This window comes from Globicephala melas, chromosome 12 (genome assembly GCF_963455315.2).
Source record: "Globicephala melas chromosome 12, mGloMel1.2, whole genome shotgun sequence".
NCBI classification, from domain to species: Eukaryota; Metazoa; Chordata; class Mammalia; order Artiodactyla; family Delphinidae; genus Globicephala; species Globicephala melas.
The window spans coordinates 10,333,163-10,353,799 of record NC_083325.1 but is presented as its reverse complement, the minus strand read 5'-3'; the positions used below and the strand labels follow the sequence as shown (position 1 = coordinate 10,353,799).

Here is a 20,637-nt window from a genome sequence, read left to right as displayed (position 1 = left end):
TCTAGGATTTGTGTCTCACCTTGAGACAGTGGAACCAACAGAGATTTTTGTGTAAGAGGTATGCTTTTAAAAGGTTAGTCTGCCAGCAGTGATTGGGACATATTGGAACAAGAAAAGATTGGTGGTAAGATCAGCTATTGATGGACATTCTCAGGGCATGATGCTCTGGTGAGGTGGTGACAGTGGGCAATCCATGGGAGACCATCATTTTCTGATCCCAGTCCAGTCTCCACCAGACCCTGTTTCTTATCTGCTATTTCCCCCATCACCTCTGTTTAGTCTTGTTCTGTTATTCTTTCTCATTTCCTCCCCTGCTGGATACAGGAATGTTGAGCACTGCTTTGCCCAGTCATCTTTCTTTTCTCATGCTCTCTCAAGGTTGCAGGGCTATTTTTGAGAACTTAGAAGTTCCTCTGTCCCCTGTAAGCATTTTTTGTTTGTTTCATTATTTTCCTACCACAGCAATTATTTTTCTCTCAGTGTAGGAAATGATACATTGTATTTTTGTTTCTTTCACACTGGGATACAGGACTGGAATGCAAGGAGCTAACTCCAGAGCAGGATATTTCTGAAGAAGAATTAGCCCCTGTTAACACTGGGGTGTTAATAGAGAGATTTCCAAAGGAAAGTTCCAGTGAATGTGAGGATTCTTTAGAGAGTCAGCAGGAAAACCATGAGAAACATTTAATACAAGAGGTTGTCCCTCAGAAGAAACCTTCTGGGGAGAGAAGTTACCAGTGTGATGGATTTGGAAGAAATTTTAGTCGGAGGACATTCCTTGTTCAACAGCAAAGAGAGCGACAACACAATTGTGATTCATTTAAAAAGAACTTGAAACAAAATTCAGATCTAATGAAACATGAGAAAATTTGTGCAGAAAAGAAGCCTTGGAAGTGTAATGAGTGTGAAAAGGCCTTTAGTTACTACTCAGCTTTTGTCTTACATCAGAGAATTCACACAGGAGAAAAACCCTACGAATGTAATGAATGTGGTAAATCCTTTAGTCAGAGCATACACCTTACTCTACACCAGAGAATTCATACGGGAGAGAAACCTTACAAATGTCACGAATGTGGGAAAGCCTTCAGTCACCGCTCAGCCCTTATTCGGCATCATATAATCCATACTGGGGAGAAACCCTATGAATGCAATGCATGTGGGAAGGCCTTTAATCAGAGTTCATACCTCACTCAACATCAGCGAATTCATACTGGAGAGAAACCTTATGAGTGTAATGATTGTGGAAAGGCCTTCAGCCAAAGCACATTCCTTACCCAGCATCAGGTCATTCACACTGGAGAAAAACCCTATAAGTGTAATGAATGTAGGAAAGCTTTTAGTGATCGTTCAGGCCTTATTCAGCACCAGAGAACTCATACTGGGGAGAGGCCTTATGAGTGTAATGAATGTGGGAAAGCCTTTGGCTACTGTTCAGCCCTGACTCAACACCAGAGAACTCACACTGGGGAGAAACCCTACAAATGCAATGATTGTGCCAAAGCCTTCAGTGACCGCTCAGCCCTTATTCGTCATCAGAGAACACACACTGGAGAGAAACCTTACAAGTGTAAGGATTGTGGAAAAGCTTTCAGCCAGAGCTCATCTCTTACAAAGCATCAGAAAACTCACACTGGAGAAAAACCTTATAAGTGTAAGGAATGTGGAAAAGCTTTCAGCCAGAGTTCATCCCTTTCTCAACATCAGAAAACTCATTCTGGAGGGAAAACCAAGGAATATGGAAAAGCCTTTAGTGAGCATTCAGCCTTTGGCCAGCAAAAGAGAATTCATACTGGATAAAGGTCCTGTACGTGTAGTATGTTCAGAACATATTTATTGAACAATTACTATACATGCTGTGAGGGCTACAAAGGAATTTAAGACTGTGTTACAAAAAAAGATCTAATTGAGAAGTCATTGTTGATATGGGACATAGCTTATTTAGAGTGTGAAAGAAGGGTTTTACATTTTTTTAAGTAACAGAGGAAGTTGTGTATTTCCCTGGGGAGAGAGGGAAATTATTTCCAACACCCTAATGTGTATGTAAGCTACCAAATCCTTGTGAGAGAAATAGGGTGTGCCATGATGGAAAGAGGCCATCTTGGCTGGGGTAGGTGGTCTCATAATGCTAAGGAGATGAAGTTTTGAAGGGATAAATGGTCCTTTTAGGCAAATTGCAAGGGTGGAAATAAGAGGTTGGCAATTCACAATGAACCTGTACAGGGTTGAGAGTGGTGGTGGAAGGGACGTTGTCCTTGGTCTTAAATACCAGAGCACTTAGGAGGTGGATAGAAAGCATAGACAAAAAGAGCTTGGGGATGAACTCACATGTTGATTGAGATAACTACTCAAATGAGTACCAAGAACCAGGAAAAATATCAGTCAGGCTTGTTAGTTAGTCACAAAGTTTCCATCTTGAAGCCAAGGAATATTGGCCCGGCAAGTCCACTTCTGCACTTTTGGTCTTTTAGACAATGTTCATTGAGAAGTTACCTACTAAGAATCACAACTCCAAGGGTCAAGGCTGACAACCTAGAAAGGGAGATTACAGAAGGGACCTCTGATGCTTTCAGTCTGTTTTAAGGTGAGTTACCTGAGAATGTGCATATTTATAAAAATTTGCCTCAGTTGTATGTAGTTTGTACCCTAAGCTTTTTCATACCATCGTTTAATTTACCTGTAGACCTGAACTGACGCGGCATATTAGGTGGTAAACAACTTGAAAACACTAGAAACACCTTTCATCATTTTACTCTTAAATAGAGGCAGGTGACATCTTTATATTTGTTTTTTTTTTCACTGAAACTTTGAAGATTATTTTTGCAGACATTTTGAGTATTGTGTTTTTAGTGGTTACAAGTTCGACTGTGATGTCTTAGTGTGCATTTCTTTCAGTTTATCCTGCTTTCTGTGCTTCTTGAGGCTGTAGGTGTGTGTCTTTTGCCAGATTTGGGGGATTCTCAGCCACCATTTCTTTGAATACATCTTCAGCCTCCACCCCCACCCCTTCTAACAAATGTTAGATCTGTAGTCTCACAGGTTCCTGAGACTCTGTTTACTTACTTTTTGGTACGTTTTTATCTTAGTCTGCATGGGTTGCCATAGCAAAGTGCCATAGCTTGGGTGATTCAAACAACGGAAATTAATTTCTCACAGTTTTGGAGGCTGGAAGTCCAAGATCAAGGTGTTGGCCTTGGTCTCTGATGAAGGCTCTCTTCCTGGCTTGCAGATGGCTGCCTTCTTGCTGTGTCCTCATATGGCCTTTTCTTGGTGCCTGAGCATGGAAGGAGAGAAAGAAAGTGCTTGCTCTCTTCCTTTTGTAAAACCACCAGTCCTGTCCGATTAGGAATCCAGCCTATGACCTCATGTAGCCTTAATTTACTCTGAAAAACCCTATCTCCAAATACAGTCTCATTGGAAGTTAGCACTTCAACATATGAATTTTGGTGGGATACAATTCAGTCCATAGCATTTCAGTCCCTGGCCCCCCAAATTCATGTTCTCACATGCAAAAATATATCCACTCCCTCCCAACAACCCCCAAAGTCTTAACTTATTGCAGCATCAACTCTAAAGTCAAGTTCAAAGTCTCACCTAAATATCACATAAATGAGATATGGGTGAGACTTGAAGTATCATTCATCCTGAGGCAAAATTCATGTCCAGCTGTGAACCTGTAACACCAGATAGGTGATGTGCTTCCAAAATTCGATTGTGGGACAGCATAAGATAGACATTCTCACTCCAAAAAGGAGAAATAGGAAAGAAGAAAGGGGTGATGGATCCCAAGCAAGCCCAAAACCTAGCAAAGCAAGCTCCATGAGATCTTCAGGTGAGGATAAACCTCTCTGGCTTTGTGTCCCACCTTCCAGACCTGCTCGTGCAGCCATCCTGCTGCCAAGCTCTGCTGGGCAGCCCTGCCTCCAAACTGTGGCTGGAGGCTGTCTGGCCTGTTGAAACCAAGCTGATGTCCCCACCCTTTGAAACTGAGGAGGCAGCCTCAAGATCTCTGAGTCGACTTCAGAGTCATTCTTCCCTTTCTTGAAGCACGGCGCACGTTTGCAGCTGAATAAGCTCTATTGTCTGGCCCTATAGGATCTAAGAATTCCAACAGCCTTCCTTCATTTGTCTGGTTTTTCTATCCCCTTTAGTCCCAGCTGGCTGTGTTTCTGCTGGTATAGTCCCATTTCTGTCCCTGGCTTCTGCTGAGATGGCTGATTAAATCTACGAGTCACACCCATGATCTCGTTATCAAATGGTTGCTCAGCCTCGCCCTTAGTGTTCTCTTCAGAACAAGTTTTCTCGTGTTTTGCAACATGGATAGAATTTACCAAACCTCCAAGTTCTAGTTCCTTTTGGGTTAACAGTTCCTTTTTCATTCATCTCTCTTCTCTCGAATATTTTTTTTCTTGGCTGGGTTGGGTCTTCGTTGTTGCGCACAGGCTTTCTCTAGTCACAGCGAGTGGGGGCTATTCTTCGTTGCGGTGCATGGGCTACTCATTGTGGTGGCTTCTCTTGTTGCTGAGCGTGGGCTCTAGACACGTGGGCTTCAGTAGTTGTGGCGCATGGGCTCAGGAGTTGTGGCACACGGGCTTAGTTGTTCTGCGGCATGTGGGATCTTCCTGGACCAGGGCTCAAACCAGTGTCCCCTGCACTGGCAGGCAGATTCTTAACCACTGCGCCACCAGGGAAGTCCCTCTCCTCTCGAATTTTGCTCTAATCAGTAAGGAGGACCCAAGCTGTGCCTTCAATACTTTGCTTGGAAATCTCCTATGTTGAACATCCAGTTTCATTGCTCACACGTTCTACATTCCACAGAACACTGGAACACAGTGCAGTGAAGTTCTTTGCCACTTTACAACAAGGATTGCCTTTCTTCCCGTTTCCAATGATGTGTTCCTCATTTCTGATGTCTGAGACCTCACCAGAATGGCCTTTAATTCTAGGAGTCACCTCAAAACTCTTCCAGCCTCTTTCCGTAACCCAGTTCCAAAGCTACTTCCACATTCTTAGGTATTTGTTAGAGCAGCATCCCTCTTCTAGGTACCAAAACCTGTCTTAATCTGTTTGGGTTCCAAACCAAAATACAGGCAGACCTTGTTTTATTGTGTTTCATTTTATTTGCACTTTGCAGGTATTCTGGGATTGTTTTTCTGTTTTTTGTTTTCCAAATGTAAGGTTTGTGGCAACCTGGTGTTGAGCAACTCTATTGGTGCCATTTTTCCAACAGCATTTTCTCAGTTCGTGTCCCTGTCATATTTTGGTAATTCTCTCAATATTTCAAACTTTTTCATTATTATTATATGTGTTATGGTGATCTGTGAACAGTGGTCTTTGATGTTACTAGTATGATTCGCTGAAAATTAGCATCTTTTAGCAATAAAGTTTTGTTTTTTTTTTTTTTTTTGCGGTATGCGGGCCTTTCACTGTTGTGGCCTCTCCCATTGCGGAGCACAGGCTCCAGACGCGCAGACTCAGCGGCCATGGCTTACAGACCCAGCCGCTCCGCGGCATGTGGGATCTTCCCAGACCGGGGCACAAACCCATGTCCCCTGCATCGGCAGGCGGACTCTCAACCACTGCGCCACCAGGGAAGCCTGCAATAAAGTATTTTTAAATCGAGGTACGTACTTGTTTTTTAGACATAATACCATTGCACACTCGATAGACTACAGTATAAAGGTAACTTTTATATGCACTGGGAAACCAAAAAACAGTATGTGACTCACTGTTGCGATATTCACTTTATTGTGGCTTTCTGGAACTGAACGCACAATATCTCTGAGGTGTGCCTGTACCATAGGCTGGGTGGCTCAAACAGAGATTTAATTCTCACAGCTCTGGAGCTGGGAAGGCTAAGATGATTTGGTTTCAAGGGCCCAGCAGATTTGGTTTCTGGTAGGAGCTCTCTTCCTGGCTTGCAGGTGGCCACCTTCTTGCTGTGTTTTCATGGCCTTCCCTCAGTGCATGGGTGTGGAGAGAGAGAATTCTTTCCCCCTCTTCTTAGAAGTCTACCAGTCTTATCACATTAAGACCCCATACTTATAACCTCATTTAACCTAATTACCTTCTAAAAGCCCCATCTCTAAATACAGTCATATTGGGGGTTAGGGCTTCAACATATAAATTCAGGGGACACAGTTCAGTCCATAGCAATTTTCTCTTTGTTGTTCAGATTGGGTATTTTCTATTGTTCTGTCTTCAAGTTCACTGGTTCCTCTGTCCCTTCCATTCTACTATTTGAGCCCATTATTGGGTTTTATGTCAGTTATTGTATTTTTCACTTGCACTTGATTCTCTATTCTGTTTCTCTGCTGAGACTTCTATTTTTTAAATTTGTGTCAGGTGTGTTTGTAATTGCTCACCGAGGCATTGTTATAATGACTGTTTTAAAATCCTTGTCAGGTAATTCTCACATTTGTGCCATGTCAGTGTTGGCATCTGTGGATCATCTCACTCAGGTTGAGATTTTCCTGGTTCTTTGTGTGATGAGTGATTTTCCATTGAAATCTGGACATTTTGAGTATTATGAGGCCCTGACTCTCTTTGGAGTTTCCGTCTGGGCAGCCTTCCTCTGACACTGCTCTGGTGGAAAGGGTTGGGGGGACACTGCCTTATGACTATAAGTTGGTGTTGGAAGTCCCGGTCCATCATTGGCCTCTGTTGATACGTGGGACAGGGATCCTCAGTACTGCTGGGCTGGGGGTGCGGAGGAGTTCCAGCTCCCCACGTGGCCTCCACTGACACCACACCAGTAAGGAAGGGGAGAAACGTCTTGTCTCTGGGTAGGGTTGGAAGCCTAGTCTCCCCTAGAGTCCCCGGTGACACTGCTGAGGTGGGATGGGGGAGGGGTTGGCTTTGACAATCCTGTCCCCCACTTGACCTTCTCTGACACCACTCAGGGTGGGGATGGGGCATTGAGGAGCCTCATTACAGCCTGTGAGGGTGGATATGTAGGCTCCCCACTTGGCCTTTGTTGGTTGTGGATAAGAGCACAGTGTTTTTCCATGGTCTCTGGCCGGAGTAGGGTGGTTCTTGTCTAAAAGTTTTCTGTCTTGCTAAGCTGCTCTTTTTTCCTAGTCCTTTGGCTAGAATGAGCAGACTTTTCTTGGGCTTTTTTTTTTGGTCTGTGCTTGTTGTTGTTTCTGGATTTCCTGCTTCTTCAGAACCCAGTCTGGGACAAATGAAGCAAAAAGAAAACCCAAGGAGCCCTGCGTTGTTCTTCAGGTCCAGAGGTCCCCAGCCTGTCTGTATTCTCTCCACCTTTCAGAATCTTATGTTGTTTTTTATAGAACGTGCAGGGGTTTTAGCTATACTTAGAGTAATGGGGGAAATCACCACTCCACCTTTCCCATGACATCCTCCATCTGACACTGAAATGGCAGGTCAAGTTGCATCAAAGGTTTGTAGCTTACACCGGGCATTTGTAACCAAGTAAGGACCAAGAGGAATGCTCACTTGTTCCCCAAAGATACATTGCCTAGTTGGAAGGTAGAAACTATCAGGCTGCAAGCGTCATCTAGCTTTGAGGGAACTATAGTTTTTAAGTTGAGGAAATACCAGCATTTAATTGTAGTTTACAAATTCAAGAAGGAAGAATAGATATGACTAAGAATATAAACTATGAGGTTAAGCATTTTTATTTGTATCTTTGCTCCAAGAACATGTGAGGACCACTGGAGAATTAGATTCAGAATTGTGTGTTTTTTTCCTATTATGTATTATCTATGTGTGTATATCACAAAGAACCAACAAAATAAAGAAAGAAAATAATTGGAACTTGGGACAAATCACGTCATCCTTTTAAATCTGTTTCCTCATTTATATATATTTTAAAATGTCATACCTCCTTGAGTGGCTAGATTAGGTAGATAATGGGTGCAGAGTGATTTGTAAGCTATCAAGTGCTGTATGACTATTAGGTATTGGTATAGCTGTTTATATGACCTGCCATCATGTAAACTTTATGGTGGTGTAGCCCAATAAAATGATGATGAATATAACATGTGTCTTTTAACCTTTTATTTAAAAAAGTTTTTTTTTAATGAACAGTAGTAAAATCTGCATCTTTTGAGATGATTGTATGGTTTTCTGTAATCTGTTAATGTGGTAAATTACATTGATAAATTTTCTAATGGTAAAGAACACTTGCATTCCTGGGATTTACACAACTTAATGATTTTCCCTACCCTTGGAAGAGTTTGTGCTCCTTAAATGTTTAGTTACATTCACCTGTTAAACTGGGATTATTGTTGTATAGTGTGTGTTTTGACTGGTTTTAGGGGATATTCAGATTTTCTATCTCTTCTTGAATTTTTTTAAGTTAGGCTTTTCTAAAAGTTTTCTTTTTTGCCATTAAGTTGTTCAAATATTTTTATTTTATTTAAAATCCCTGTTTTATCTGGAGTTGCTTATTTGTCTCCTCTTTTTCATTCCTGGAGTTGCTTATTTGTCTCCTCTTCTTTTCTCTTGATTGTGTTTCCAGAGGTTTGTCAGTTTTACTACTCCAAAAAAAAACCTGGCTTTTGGGCATTTTATAAAATCAACTTTATTAAAGTATACTTTTAGATAAATAAATTCACCCATTTAAAGTGTCCAATGAGTTTGATAAATATAATACCTGTTTAACCACCAAACTTGTGTGTGTGTGTTTATAGTATGGTTTTTTCCTTCTCTCTTTCCTCCTTTAATCTCATTGACCCAACTAAAATAACCCAACTATTAGTTTCATTGATTTTTTTCTATTGTTTATTCTCTATTTTATTTATTTCTGCTCTAATCTTTATTAGTTTCTTCCTTCTGCTAACTTTAGTGTTAGTTCTTTTTTTTTTTTTTTTTGTGGTACGCGGGCCTCTCACTGTTGTGGCCTTTCCCGTTGCGGAGCACAGGCTCCGGACACGCAAGCTCAGCGGCCATGGCTCACGGGCCTAGCCGCTCCGCAGCATGTGGGATCTTCCTAGACCAGGGCACGAACCCGTGTCCCCTGCATCGGCAGGCGGACTCTCAACCACTGCGCCACCAGGGAAGCCCCAGTTCTTTTCTTTAAATATTTTTCTGATGTGGACCATTTTTAAAGTCTTTATTGAATTTGTTACAATATTGCTTCTGTTTTATGTTTTGGTGTTTTTTCTGATTTCGGTTTTGGTTTTTTATTTGGCCACAAGGCATGTGGGATCTTAGCTCTCCAACCAGGGATCAAACCCGCACCCCCTGCATTGGAAGGCAAAGTCTTAACCACTGGACCTCCAGGGAAGTCCCTAGTTTGTTCTTCTTTTACTGCTTCCTTGAGGTATAAAGTTAGGTTGTTGATTTGAGTTCTTTTTTAGTATAGGTATCTACTACTATAAACTTCCCTTTTGGTACTGCTTTTGCTGCAAACCGTAAGTTTTAGTATGTTGTGTTTTCATTTTCATTTGTCTCAATATTTTTTATTTTTTTTATTTTTTGCGGTACGCGGGCCTCTCACTGTTGTGGCCTCTCCCGTTGCGGAGCACAGGCTCCGGACACACAGTTTCAGCGGCCATGGCTCACGGGCCCAGCCGCTCTGTGGCATGTGGGATCCTCCCGGACCGGGGCATGAACCCGTGTCCCCTGCATCAGCAGGCGGACTCTCAACCACTGCGCCACCAGGGAAGCCCCAAGATTTTTTTTTTTTATCAAGATATTTTTTAAGTTCCTTGTGATTTCTTCTTTGACCCATTTGTTGTTTAAGAGTGTGTTGTTTAATTTCCACATATGTGTGAATTTTCCAGTTTTCCTTTGCTATTCATTTCTAGTTTCATTCCACTGTGGTCAAAAAAGACACTTAATGTGATTTCAATCTTAAAAATTTTAAGACTTGTTTCGTGACCTAAAATGTGATTTATTGTGGAGAATGTTCCATATGCACTTGAGAAGGGAATGTAAATCTCTGAGTTTATCCTTTTCTTTTACCACTTTGCCCAACAACTTCAGGAGTAACCAGCCAACTTTATTCTATTTGTTTGTTTTTGTGTTGTCAATCTCAGCCTATAATGATGCTATTGGCTAGAAGTGCCTGAGGTACTCACCTAGGCCCATACTACTTGTAGTGAGCCCAGAGCCAATGTTGTGGCTGGACCAGCCCTTGTGTTTCTTGTTATGACTGCAAGATGCACTTCAGCAACAACCATCAGAGTACTTTGAAAAAAAGATTTATTACTCACAGGTCGTAGAGGGTACCTGGCAGGCCCAAGGGCTATACAGCATGGTCAGGGGTAGAAAGAGAGAGAGTGTGGACCTGGGACTCTGCCTTTATTGGGGTCTGAGTGTTTCACAGTTTTATTCTTTATTTGTGAATTTAAAACATGAGAGCAGGAATTAATGCAGGGGAAGAGAAAAGCAGGGTCACTGGAGTAGTCAGTTACCTAGGTTGCCTAGGGCTTTCTAAAAGGGGAACATACATCATGGGTGGGGCAGCCCGGTTTCTTATCTAGTTGCTTTACTATTAGGTGTGTCATACCACTGACAATGCGTTTATTTGAGATGGATGTCTTTGAAATGGATGTCTTGGCAATCAAAAGCTTAATGTCAGACACACAACAGTTAGTTTTCTAAAAGTGTTCCTCCCAGCTTCTTGCCTTTTTACAAATGGTTGAAATGATTAAGAGTATCCAAGGCAGATATTTTGCATATCTCTGTGGCCAGATCACATCATAGACTGTCGGTGCTCTCTTTACTACTGGAAATAGCGTCATGAGGGTCTTTAAATCTAATCGGATTAGAGAGCCAATTCCAGAACCCCTAGGACCAATTCAGAAAACTCATCCTTAAAGTTTTGATTTTCTAGAACCACTCTTGGTAGCAAACTCTGTATTAGTCAGGGTTCTCCAGAGACACAGAACCAATAGGAGATAGATATAGGTATAGATGACATAGATATAGATATCTATATCTCCAATTGGATAAATAATGATATTTATTGTAAGGAATTGGCTCCTGCATTTATGGAGACTGAGAAGTCCCATGACCTGTTGTTTGCAAGCTGGGGACCCAGAAAAGCTGGTATATAGTTAGAAGGCCTGAGAGCCAGAGAACAATGCTGTCAATTCCATTCCCAGTCTGAAGACCTGAGAGCCAGGAGTGCTGAGGGCAGGAGAAGACCTATGTCCCAGCTCAGCACTCGGGCAGGGAAAGCCAGCTCACCTGTCCTCTGCCTTTTTGTTCTATACATGCCCTCAGCACGTTGCATGATGCCCACCCACACTGGGGAGGGTAATCTTCTTTACTCAGTCCACCAATTCAAATGCTAATCTCTTCTGGAAACACCATCACAGACACCATGTTTAACCAGCTATCTGGACATCCCCAGGCCCAGTCAAATTGATCCATAAAATTGGCCATCACACTAATATATTTTTACCATTTAGTCTTGTGCTTTTTTTTTTTTTTTTTTGCCTCCCTCCACTTTTCTGTTTTCTTTTGGATTAATTAATAAATTTTATTAAATTTCTTTTTTTTCACTTTATGAGTTTGAAACATATATACTCTGTTTCTATTCTTTTTAGTGGTTATTGTTAATATTTTAACAAGCTGAGTTAGCCTAAAGCATGTTTAACTGAAACTCTAAAGTTAATCAATTTCATTCCTACAAAGAAATTAGGGACCTCAGAATCCTTTAACTTCAATCACTCCTATATCAGCTAGCTATTGTTGCATAGCAAACCATTCTAAAATTTAGTGGTTTAAAGCAATAACTATGTCTTATTCTCCATGAATCTCTGGGTCAGCTGGATGGTGCCACAGATCTGATCTCAGCTGGGCTCGGTCATGTGTATACAGACAGGCTGGCTGGCCGAGGATGGCCTTGGATGGGATGCCACTGCCCTCCTTCTGCCATTCCAGCAGGCTAGCTCAGGCATGCTCTCCTGGTGACGGGTCCAAGAGAGTGGAAGCATGCAAGGCTAGAAATTAGCACACCATCTCTTTCATCACATTCCTGGGCCAAAGCAAGTCACAAGGCCAGCCTGGATTCAAGAGGTCGGGAAATAGATTCTATCTCTGTATTAAAGTCACCAGGGACTCCCCTGGTGGTCCAGTGGTAAAGAATCCACCTTCCAATGCATGGGACGAAGGTTCAATCCCTGGTCGGAGAACTAAGATCCCACATGCTGCAGGGCAGCTAAGCCCACATGCCGCAAGCGCCTCAACGAGAGAGCCCGCGTGCCCCAAACTACAGAGCCCACGCGCCCTGGAGCCCAAGCACGGCAACTGGAGAGAAACCCGAGCAGACCCTTTGCCGTAAGGAAAAAAAAGATCCCGCATGCCTCAACGGAGATCCCGTGTGCCGCAACTAAGACCCGACACAGCCAAAAATAAATAAATTTTAAAAAGGAAAATAAATAAAATAAATATTTAAAAAAATAAAAATAAAGTCACATTACAAAGGCTGTGGACATGGAGGGGCAAAGAATTGGGTCAGTCTTCGCAACTGATATTACCACACTCACCCTCCCATCTTAAATATTAGTGTTATAAGTACTGACATTGTCATTGTTTTATAAAGTCAATGTTCATTTAGATTTGCCCACAGATTTCTCTCTATTCCTTCTTGCATTCCAGAAGACCTTCCTTCTGGAATCATCTTTCTTCCTGAAGGATATCTTTTAGAGGTTACTCTCGTGAGGATCTGTTGTAAATTGTCAGTTTTTTGTTGATTGATGTCTTTATTTTTGCCCCAGTTCTTGATGTATATTTTCACTGGGTATAGAGTTCAAGGCTGACTGTTACTTTTCTCTCAGCATTTTTTTTTATTGGCTTGCGGGACCTTAGTTCCCAGACCAGGGATTGAACCTGGGTCCCATCAGTGAAAGCACTGAATCCTAACCACTGGACCGCCAGGGAATTCCCTTCCTCAGCACTTTAAAGATACTGTTCTACATTTATTCTGGTTTCGTTTTTCATGGTTTCATAGTCATGAGTTGTGAGCTTAAATCTTCCTGATCTTTTTTTTTTATTTTATTTAGTTATTTTTGGTTGTTTATGTTTTTCCTTTGCCAACCTATTTGAAACTAGATTGTTGACATCCAGTTTCAGCCCTGATGTCATATATTTTATAAGAATATGTATCAGCGTGTGAGCAAGTATATCCTCTGACATAACCACAATACCATTATTCAACCCCCAAAATCTAACATTTATGCAATAATATTATCTAACATATAGTCAGTTTTTTTCTTAAAATATTTATTTATTTTGCTGTGCCAGGTCTTAGTTGCGGCACATGGGATCTTTAGTTGCAGCATGCAGGATCTGGTTCCCTGACCAGGGATCAAACCCGGGCCCCTGCATTGGGAGTGTGGAGTCTTAACCACTGTTCCACCAGGGAAGTCCTTGGTCAGTTTTAATTTATCCACGGTTATCCCAAAATGTCATTTACAGCTCCACCGTTTGTTTCCAATGATGGCACATTACATTTTTTTGGTCCTGCCTCTGTAGTCTGCTTCAGTTTAGAATGGTCTTTTAACCTCTTTTTGTCTTTCATGGCATTAACATTTTGAGGAGTCCAGGCCAGTTGTTTTGTGGAATGTCCCACAATCTGTATTTTCTGATTATTTTCTCATGATTAGATGCAGATTAAGCATTTCTGGCAAGAAAGCTATATAGCTGTTGTGTAATCCTCAAATCACATCAAGAAACTCAAGATGCCAATTTGTCTATTGTTCCTAATGCTAAGTTTGATTACTTTGCCTTTGGTTCCTTTTAATGAGAAATGATTTTTTTAAATATTTATTTATTTATTTTGGTTGCACCAGGTCTCAGTTGAGGCTCGCCGGCTCCTTAGTTGCAGCACGTGGGGTCCTTAGTTGTGGCATGTGGGATCTAGTTCCCTGACCAGGGATTGAACCCAGGCCCCCTGCATTACCTACTGCGCCACCAGGGAAGGCCCGAGGGTTGTTTTTTTTTTTTTTTGGTTTTGACGTCTGAAAGTAGTTCTTACATTTCTATGAGCAGACCTATGATTTTTTTAAAATACTGTTTTATTATTTTTTTAATTTATTTTTGGCTGCTTTGGGTCTTCGTTGCTGTGTGCGGGCTTTCTCTAGTTGCAGAGAGCGGGAACTACTCTTCATTGCGGTGCGCGGGCTCATTGCAGTGGCTTCTCTTGTTTCGGAGCGTGGGCTCTAGGCGTGTGGACTTCAGTAGCTGTGGTGTATGGGCTTAGTTGCTCCGCGACATGTGGGATCTTCCCAGACCAGGGATCAAACCCGTGACCCCTGAATTGGCAGGCAGATTCTCAATCTCTGCGCCACCAGGGAAGTCCCACTTATGATGTTTTAATCCAGCATTTCCATCTGTGTGTGGAGTTTTAGAAAGAACATCTGCCTCACTGAATGCTGACATAATAGTTTATATGAACGTTTATTCTCCTTGTTTCTCTGCTCATATAGAATTGGACTTCTCCAAACTTTAGAAATAAAAGGAAACTCGTACACTGATGGTGGGAAGGTAAAAATGCTACCACCACTTCGGAAAATGGTTTAGCAATTTCTTAGAAAGTTAAACATATACCTACCCGTTGACCCAGAACTCTGACTCCTAAATATTTACCCAAGAGAAATGAAAACATTTGTTCACAAAAGCACTTACACAAGATTGTTCCTAGTAGTGCTGTTCTTAGTAGCCAAAACTGGAAACAGCCCAAATGTCCACCAGCAGTGTAATAGCAAACTAAAGGACAGCATATGCACACAATGGACTACTGCTCAACAATAAAAAGAATGAGCTACTGATGTATGGACGGATTTAAAAAACATCATGTGAGTGAAAGAAATCAGAACATACAGTACATGCAATACGATTCCACTTATATGAAAGTCTAGAAAAGACAAAACTGATCTATAGTGACGGAAGGTAGGAGAGTCACTGCTCCCTGCGGGAGCACTGCGTGGGAAGGGGCACAGGGAACTTTCTAGGGTGACGAAAATGTTCCTCCTTATCTTGATTGGATGTGGATTCTACAAGTGTGTATCTGTCAAAACTGTACAGTTAAGGTTTATGTATGCATGGTACGCGACATTTTTCTAAAATGCAAATAAATGTATGTGAGTATGTGTGTATGATTCACATCTCCACGTTTAAAAAGAGATAAAAAGGGAAGGAAGGAAAAAATTTTTTAACGTCTTTATTGGAGTAGAATTGCTTTACCCTGGTGTGTTAGTTTCTGCTGTATAACAAAGTGAATCGGCTATACATGTACATATATCCCCATATCCCCTCCCTCTTGCATCTCCCTCCCACCCTCCCTATCCCACCCCTCTAGGTGGGCACAAAGCACAGAGCTGATCTCCCTGTGCTATGCGGCTGCTTCCCGCTAGCCACTCTCTCACTTCGTCCCAGCTAACCCTTGAAGGAAGGAAATATTAACTGCCTGGCAAAGACTCAGAATTAACTGAGTAGATCACGTTAATTTAAGATTAGGCGAAAGGGGGAACTGAGATCTCTGCAGTGTGCTGGATCCCCTGGCACTGCTGTCCAGGAGCTCAGCTTCGGTTTTGCCCTTTTAAGCGGCTTATTGTCCTTTTAAGAACTGCCCTGTAGTTCCCTTTGGCGTCACCAGGTGGCAGTGTTGTACCAATCAGTCAGGACCAGTCAGATCTCTGGAGATGCCTGTGGTGTCCAGAGCCGCTAAGGAGAACTGGTTTCCTTTTTGTCATCATTATCATCATCATCCACTTTTGGGCAGGTGACATTACTCATCTCAATTACCTATTTAATTTACCAGCCTCAGCTGAAAATGACTCATCTTTTTCCAGCCTGAGGAGGAGTCTGGAAAATGATTTACCTTCACAGAGCCATGCCCCTGAGATTTTCAATTTATTAATGAGCTCCAGGCTCATTATATTGAAAATTACCAACATTTATTGAGCGTCCGCCACGCAGCAGGAGCTGTGTAAGTGCTGAATATATATTATATCATTTCTGCTTCCGGAGGGAGGGACTGTTCATAAACCAAACTTTCAGGTGAAGAAACAGATGAAAAGGGTCCTGTGATGTCCCAGTGCAGGGAAGAGGGGAACTGGGCCTGGCTCCAGCAGCGGGCTCCAGGGCCACGGTCGAGGCGAGTGGACCTGGGACTCTCCTGGTCTCGTTGCTGAGCAAAACAATAGGAGACAAGTTTTGCTTGACGTTTCCATGACAGGACTTTGCTTTTCATCCCTTCCAAACTCTGGGGTGGCTTCACCACTTCAGTGCATGTCATTCTTAGTACATCCTGTGGACTTGCCAACAGGATTTTCAGCCTGTCTGCTTCAAAGAGGAATGAGGTGATTAGAAGCCTTGTCTATGGAGAAACCACAACAAGAAAATGATTCTCTTTTCTTGTCATTACTGAGCACATCTCTGTGCCCTGATCCCTGCCATGGGTCCTGCTAATTTAGACCGCTCCTTTTATATCTTCAGGAGACAGAGTTGTAGAAATATTCCTCCATCGCCTTGTGCTCCCAGCTCCCAGCACGGTGGTGGATACACAATGGGTACTCAGTGGAGGTTGGTGGACTGAAAGGCCTTTTGAATTCTTGGCAAAACACACCTGAAATTATTTTTAGCTCTCTAATGATAGTTTGCCTCATTATGTGGGATGTCCTGTTCTCTGTTGGACTCACTGTTTTCAAAAGATGTGCTTTCTCTGGGGCTGACTTCAAGTCACGTTCAAGGCTTATGGTTTTAGATTTTAGAAGCACACCTTCACCCAGAGTTCCTTTTTTTTTTTTTTTTTGCGGTACGAGGGCCTCTCACTGCTGTGGCTTCTCCCATTGCGGAGCACAGGCTCCGGACACGCAGGCTCAGCAGCATGTGGGATCCTCCCGGACCGGGGCACGAACCCGTGTCCCCTGCATCGGCAGGCGGACTCTCAACCACTGCGCCACCAGCGAAGCCCCCAGGGTTTCTTTTAAGGACTCCAAATTCTAGCTCTTCGTTTTAGCTTTTTACAGACACACACACACACACACACACACACACAGGTTTTTAATAGTTCTTTTCCTTTTCAATACACACGTTTGCTCAGCTGGGGCTGCTGCTTTGTGCTCCTGCCGCCCCACAGAACCAACAGCTGACACATGGTTCATCACCCCGTGTCTCCCACAGAGTCAGGTCTGTAAAGTCGTTGCCATGGAGATGACTGGAGGCCGAAGGATGGGGGAGCAGAACACGACCTGCTGTGGGGAGATAGCTCTGACCCCGGCTTCTCGGCCAGGAAGAAGGAGGGCCCCGTGCCTTTGAGTTGGGGTTCCTTCTGACTATGTGCTGAGGTGAGACCCAAGGCCCCTTGCCTGGAAACATGCCCTTGGGTGGTTCTGGTCCAAGCGAGGCCTTCACACGGAAACCCAGTCCAGCGTCCTGGTGAGCCTGCTCCGAATTCTTGCAGTGCTGTAGACTCATTTCTCAGAAACTTGAGTCAAGTGGAGACAGGAGCAGAAACAGTTACACTCGCAGAGCAGAGGTGCAAGACAGGTGCTCGGGCCTCAGCCCCACTGGGCGATGCAGTCAGCGGCTTAGCCGCCAGGAACTTCAGGAGGGCACTTGGGTCGGGACACAGCCTGTCCAACAGCAGAGAAATAGAAGCATGAAACACCGGCAGGCTGGGGGCAGAGCAACTTCAGCGCGGCTGTCTGGGGCTGGAGGGGTACGGCAAAGTCTCTGGAGTTAATGGTTGATGGAGAGCGCCTGATCCCCGGGGTGTGGGTGGAGGGAATGTATTTAGTTAGGAGCGTCTAGGTTATGCTTCAGTAACAGATGAACGCCAGACCTCAGTGCCTAATCCAACCAGGATTTATTTTTCACTCTGGTGGCCCAGGGTTGGGGGGCCAGTGTAGTCTGGGGCAGGGGCGGAGGGTGTTGGGTTTGGCAGCTCTGCCAAGGCCCCGGGATCCAGGCTCATGGAGGTGCCACCGTCCTGTAACATTCTCATCTTTATGTGCGGCTGCAGGGGCCCAACGCGGAGGGAGGGAGTTGTGGGACCTCATACCTGCCCTGCTGTGCTTTGGCCACAGAATAACTCCCTCTACTTCTGCTCACAGCCCGTTCGCCAGGGTTAGCCAATCACACGGCCTCAACCCAACTACAAGGGAGGCTGGGAAACGCAGTCTGCCTCGGCCTCCGGGAGAGGAGGCTGGACCGGGGCTGGGGCTGGTGAAGGCGGACACTGTCTTTGCTGCAGCATCTGACCAGCGCTGGGGACGGAACATTATTAGGGGCACGAGTAGCCCTGAAGTATTTCACGTAGGGGGGTGTCATGACCAGATGGGGTCCCCTGTGGGCCATTCCCAGGACAGGCAGACGGGAGGTGCAGAGGCTCCACAGGTGCTGCTGAATCGCAAGGGTTTTCATCTGCCAGAGAATCAGGGGAAGGGATTCCCGCTGTGCCCACTTCCCCGACCTGAAGCAAAGGCCATTTCTCCCCGAGAGTTTCCAGGTGTTCCTGGGTGCCTTCCATCTACCCAAGAGGAGCCACGTTTGGCCCAAGTCTCCTTACGAGAACTTGGGTTTGGAGGGACCTGAGTCCTTGAGCTGACCCTGGAGGGCTCCCAGCAGGCCCCAGAGCTGGGCCTCCTTCTTCCCACCACCCTGGGCCAGCTTTCCTGCCCTGGCTGCCTGTTGCCTGCTGAGACTTACGCTCACCTGCTGGTGTCTTGGAATCTGCACTCACCTGGGTCCCACCTGCGTATCTAGTTCCTGCCGTCCTTAGCCTGCTGCTACCTCTTTTTTGTTTGTTTTTGGCCTCGCAGGCTGACTTGCAGGATCTTAGTTCTCTGACCAGATTGAATCCACGCCCTTGGCAGTGAAAGCGCGGAGTCCTAAACACTGGACCACCAAGGAATTCCCGTGCTGCTACCTCTCTGATGCCAAACTTCTGTCCACCGCAGGTTTGCCACCTCATTCCCTTACGCTGACTCTGATGTGTGTGTCTGGACTCCACACATCCTGCCGAATCCCCAGTTTAGTCTAGATCCTTGGTCCCAGTGTACCCCCTTAGCTCTTCCTCTCGTTGAGCTATCCTGCTGACACCCACATCCCTGCTTTGTCCCGCCTCCTTTCGAAGGGCCCAGTCTGCTTTGGGGTGCAGTGCCCTCATCACCAGAGTGTGCTCCTGGCCTGGCCATCCTCGAGCAGTCCCCTTCCCAGCTTGCAGTCATTCATCCCACGGGTCACCTCGCGGGGCATCAGCGTTCACCCCAGCTGCCCCTCCACCGATGCCCTGATGTTCTCCGTCTCTTGGGTTTGCACCCTCCCTCCCTCTGGGCCAGAAAGACCCCGGCTCTGTCTCAACCCTGGAAACGGGCACCCTTGCCTCTCGTCCCCGGCCTGCCTCATCTGTGGGAACGATGCTGTCTGGGCCAGAACTCGCCCTGCTGCAATCAGTGGAAGTCAGCCGTCACTGTGTGGGATTGAGGGGCCGACCTCAGCAATCAGGCAAGACCAAACCTCCCTTTTGCATTTGCGGAAACTGAGGTCCTAAGAGGTTAATGAGTCTGAAGTGAGAGGCCGGAACCCAGAGCCGACCTCCCTGGGTGTGACAGACGTGTCCTTGAAGTGTCACCTGCTGTGTACACAGAGGGCGCTCATATCCCAGCCCGAACAGAATCCCTTGACGACTGTACCCTCAGGTTACAAGTTGGGGTTTTCAATACCAGGACCTGGGACAGGAGGAAGACTTAAGACAGCACAGTGGAGGAAGGGCCTGAGGACAGACAGAGCCCCGGAGAAACTTCCCCCCGGCGAGAGCTGAGCGGGTTGCTAGGAACACGATGACTGACATTTCAGTTTGAGGATTTTTTCCTTCATCTGCCGCAGTCACCTTCCTTTACCCCCTAGCCCTTAGTCAGAGATCTTTACATAATTGTTTTAGTGGTGAGTCAGGGATGAAGGAAAAAGGCCGGCTCCCCAGGTGCCAGGTGATGACTGCTGCAAGGTGAACAGGGGCCCTGAAATATGGTCCTCGTTCGCTCCAAGGCCTCCAACAGAGAAGTGACCTTGAAAGGGAGTGGGGGCGGATGGTGCAGGGCAGGAGTTGAGCCGTATGACCGGGACAGGAGAGGAGAGGAGGAGCTGGGGACCTCCAGGCAGCAGTCCCTGCTCAGGGGTCCAGTCCCGGGGGTGCAGCTGGCAGCATGGGCCCCAATGCAGGACCTGCAGCTCCCCTGCACCTTGAAGGCTTTGCCTGGAGCTGTTGTACCCGCCATGCACGCTGTACCACATTTGAGTCCCAGCAGAGTCAAACGCGAGCGAAAGGGGAAGGGGAAGACACGAATGATGTGGCTTGGGTTTGGCAAGCACAGGGTCCTGTTCTGATACACTTTAGGGATGAATGTTTACGTTTTCTTCAGTACTATATAATTCGGTCTTAAAATACTTTCACTACTCGGGGACTAGGAGAGTAGAACCTAAACGTATTGGGCAGCTAGACGTAACACATTATTCTGCAGGTTAAAGGAAAACACACTTTCTGAACTGTGCTCTGAAAACAAAGGCATCTGTAGTCAAATATGCTTGGAGCACCCAGGGTAGCAGTGAAAGCTGGATCTACCCAGTGTCCACACCCCACTTCTTCCTGAGCCACAGAACCCTGGCTTTATTCCAGGCACAGAGCACCCAGCCCAAAGAGCATGTTCCCAGCCTCCC

General features: G+C 45.0%; 1 protein-coding gene across 4 annotated transcripts in view; it reads left to right on the top strand.

Annotated features, from left to right (window-relative positions):
- ZNF892 (zinc finger protein 892) overlaps positions 1-20,637 on the top strand; it is a 50,863-nt gene that overhangs the window by 26,098 nt on the left and 4,128 nt on the right. The window contains exons 5-9 of one of the 4 annotated variants that reach the window (XR_009566078.2): positions 530-1,804; positions 2,469-5,620; positions 17,104-17,267; positions 18,744-18,881; positions 19,263-19,428. Coding sequence is in view for 1 of the 4 variants with exons in the window: in XM_030838972.2 (XP_030694832.2) it covers positions 530-1,797 (1,268 nt within the window). In the remaining 3 variants the exon portion in view is untranslated. Of the gene's footprint in view, positions 1-529; positions 8,574-17,103; positions 17,268-18,743; positions 18,882-19,262; positions 19,429-20,637 lie in introns of those variants that run through there. The other 3 variants (XR_009566077.2, XR_009566076.2, XM_030838972.2) reach the window with 3 other exon arrangements.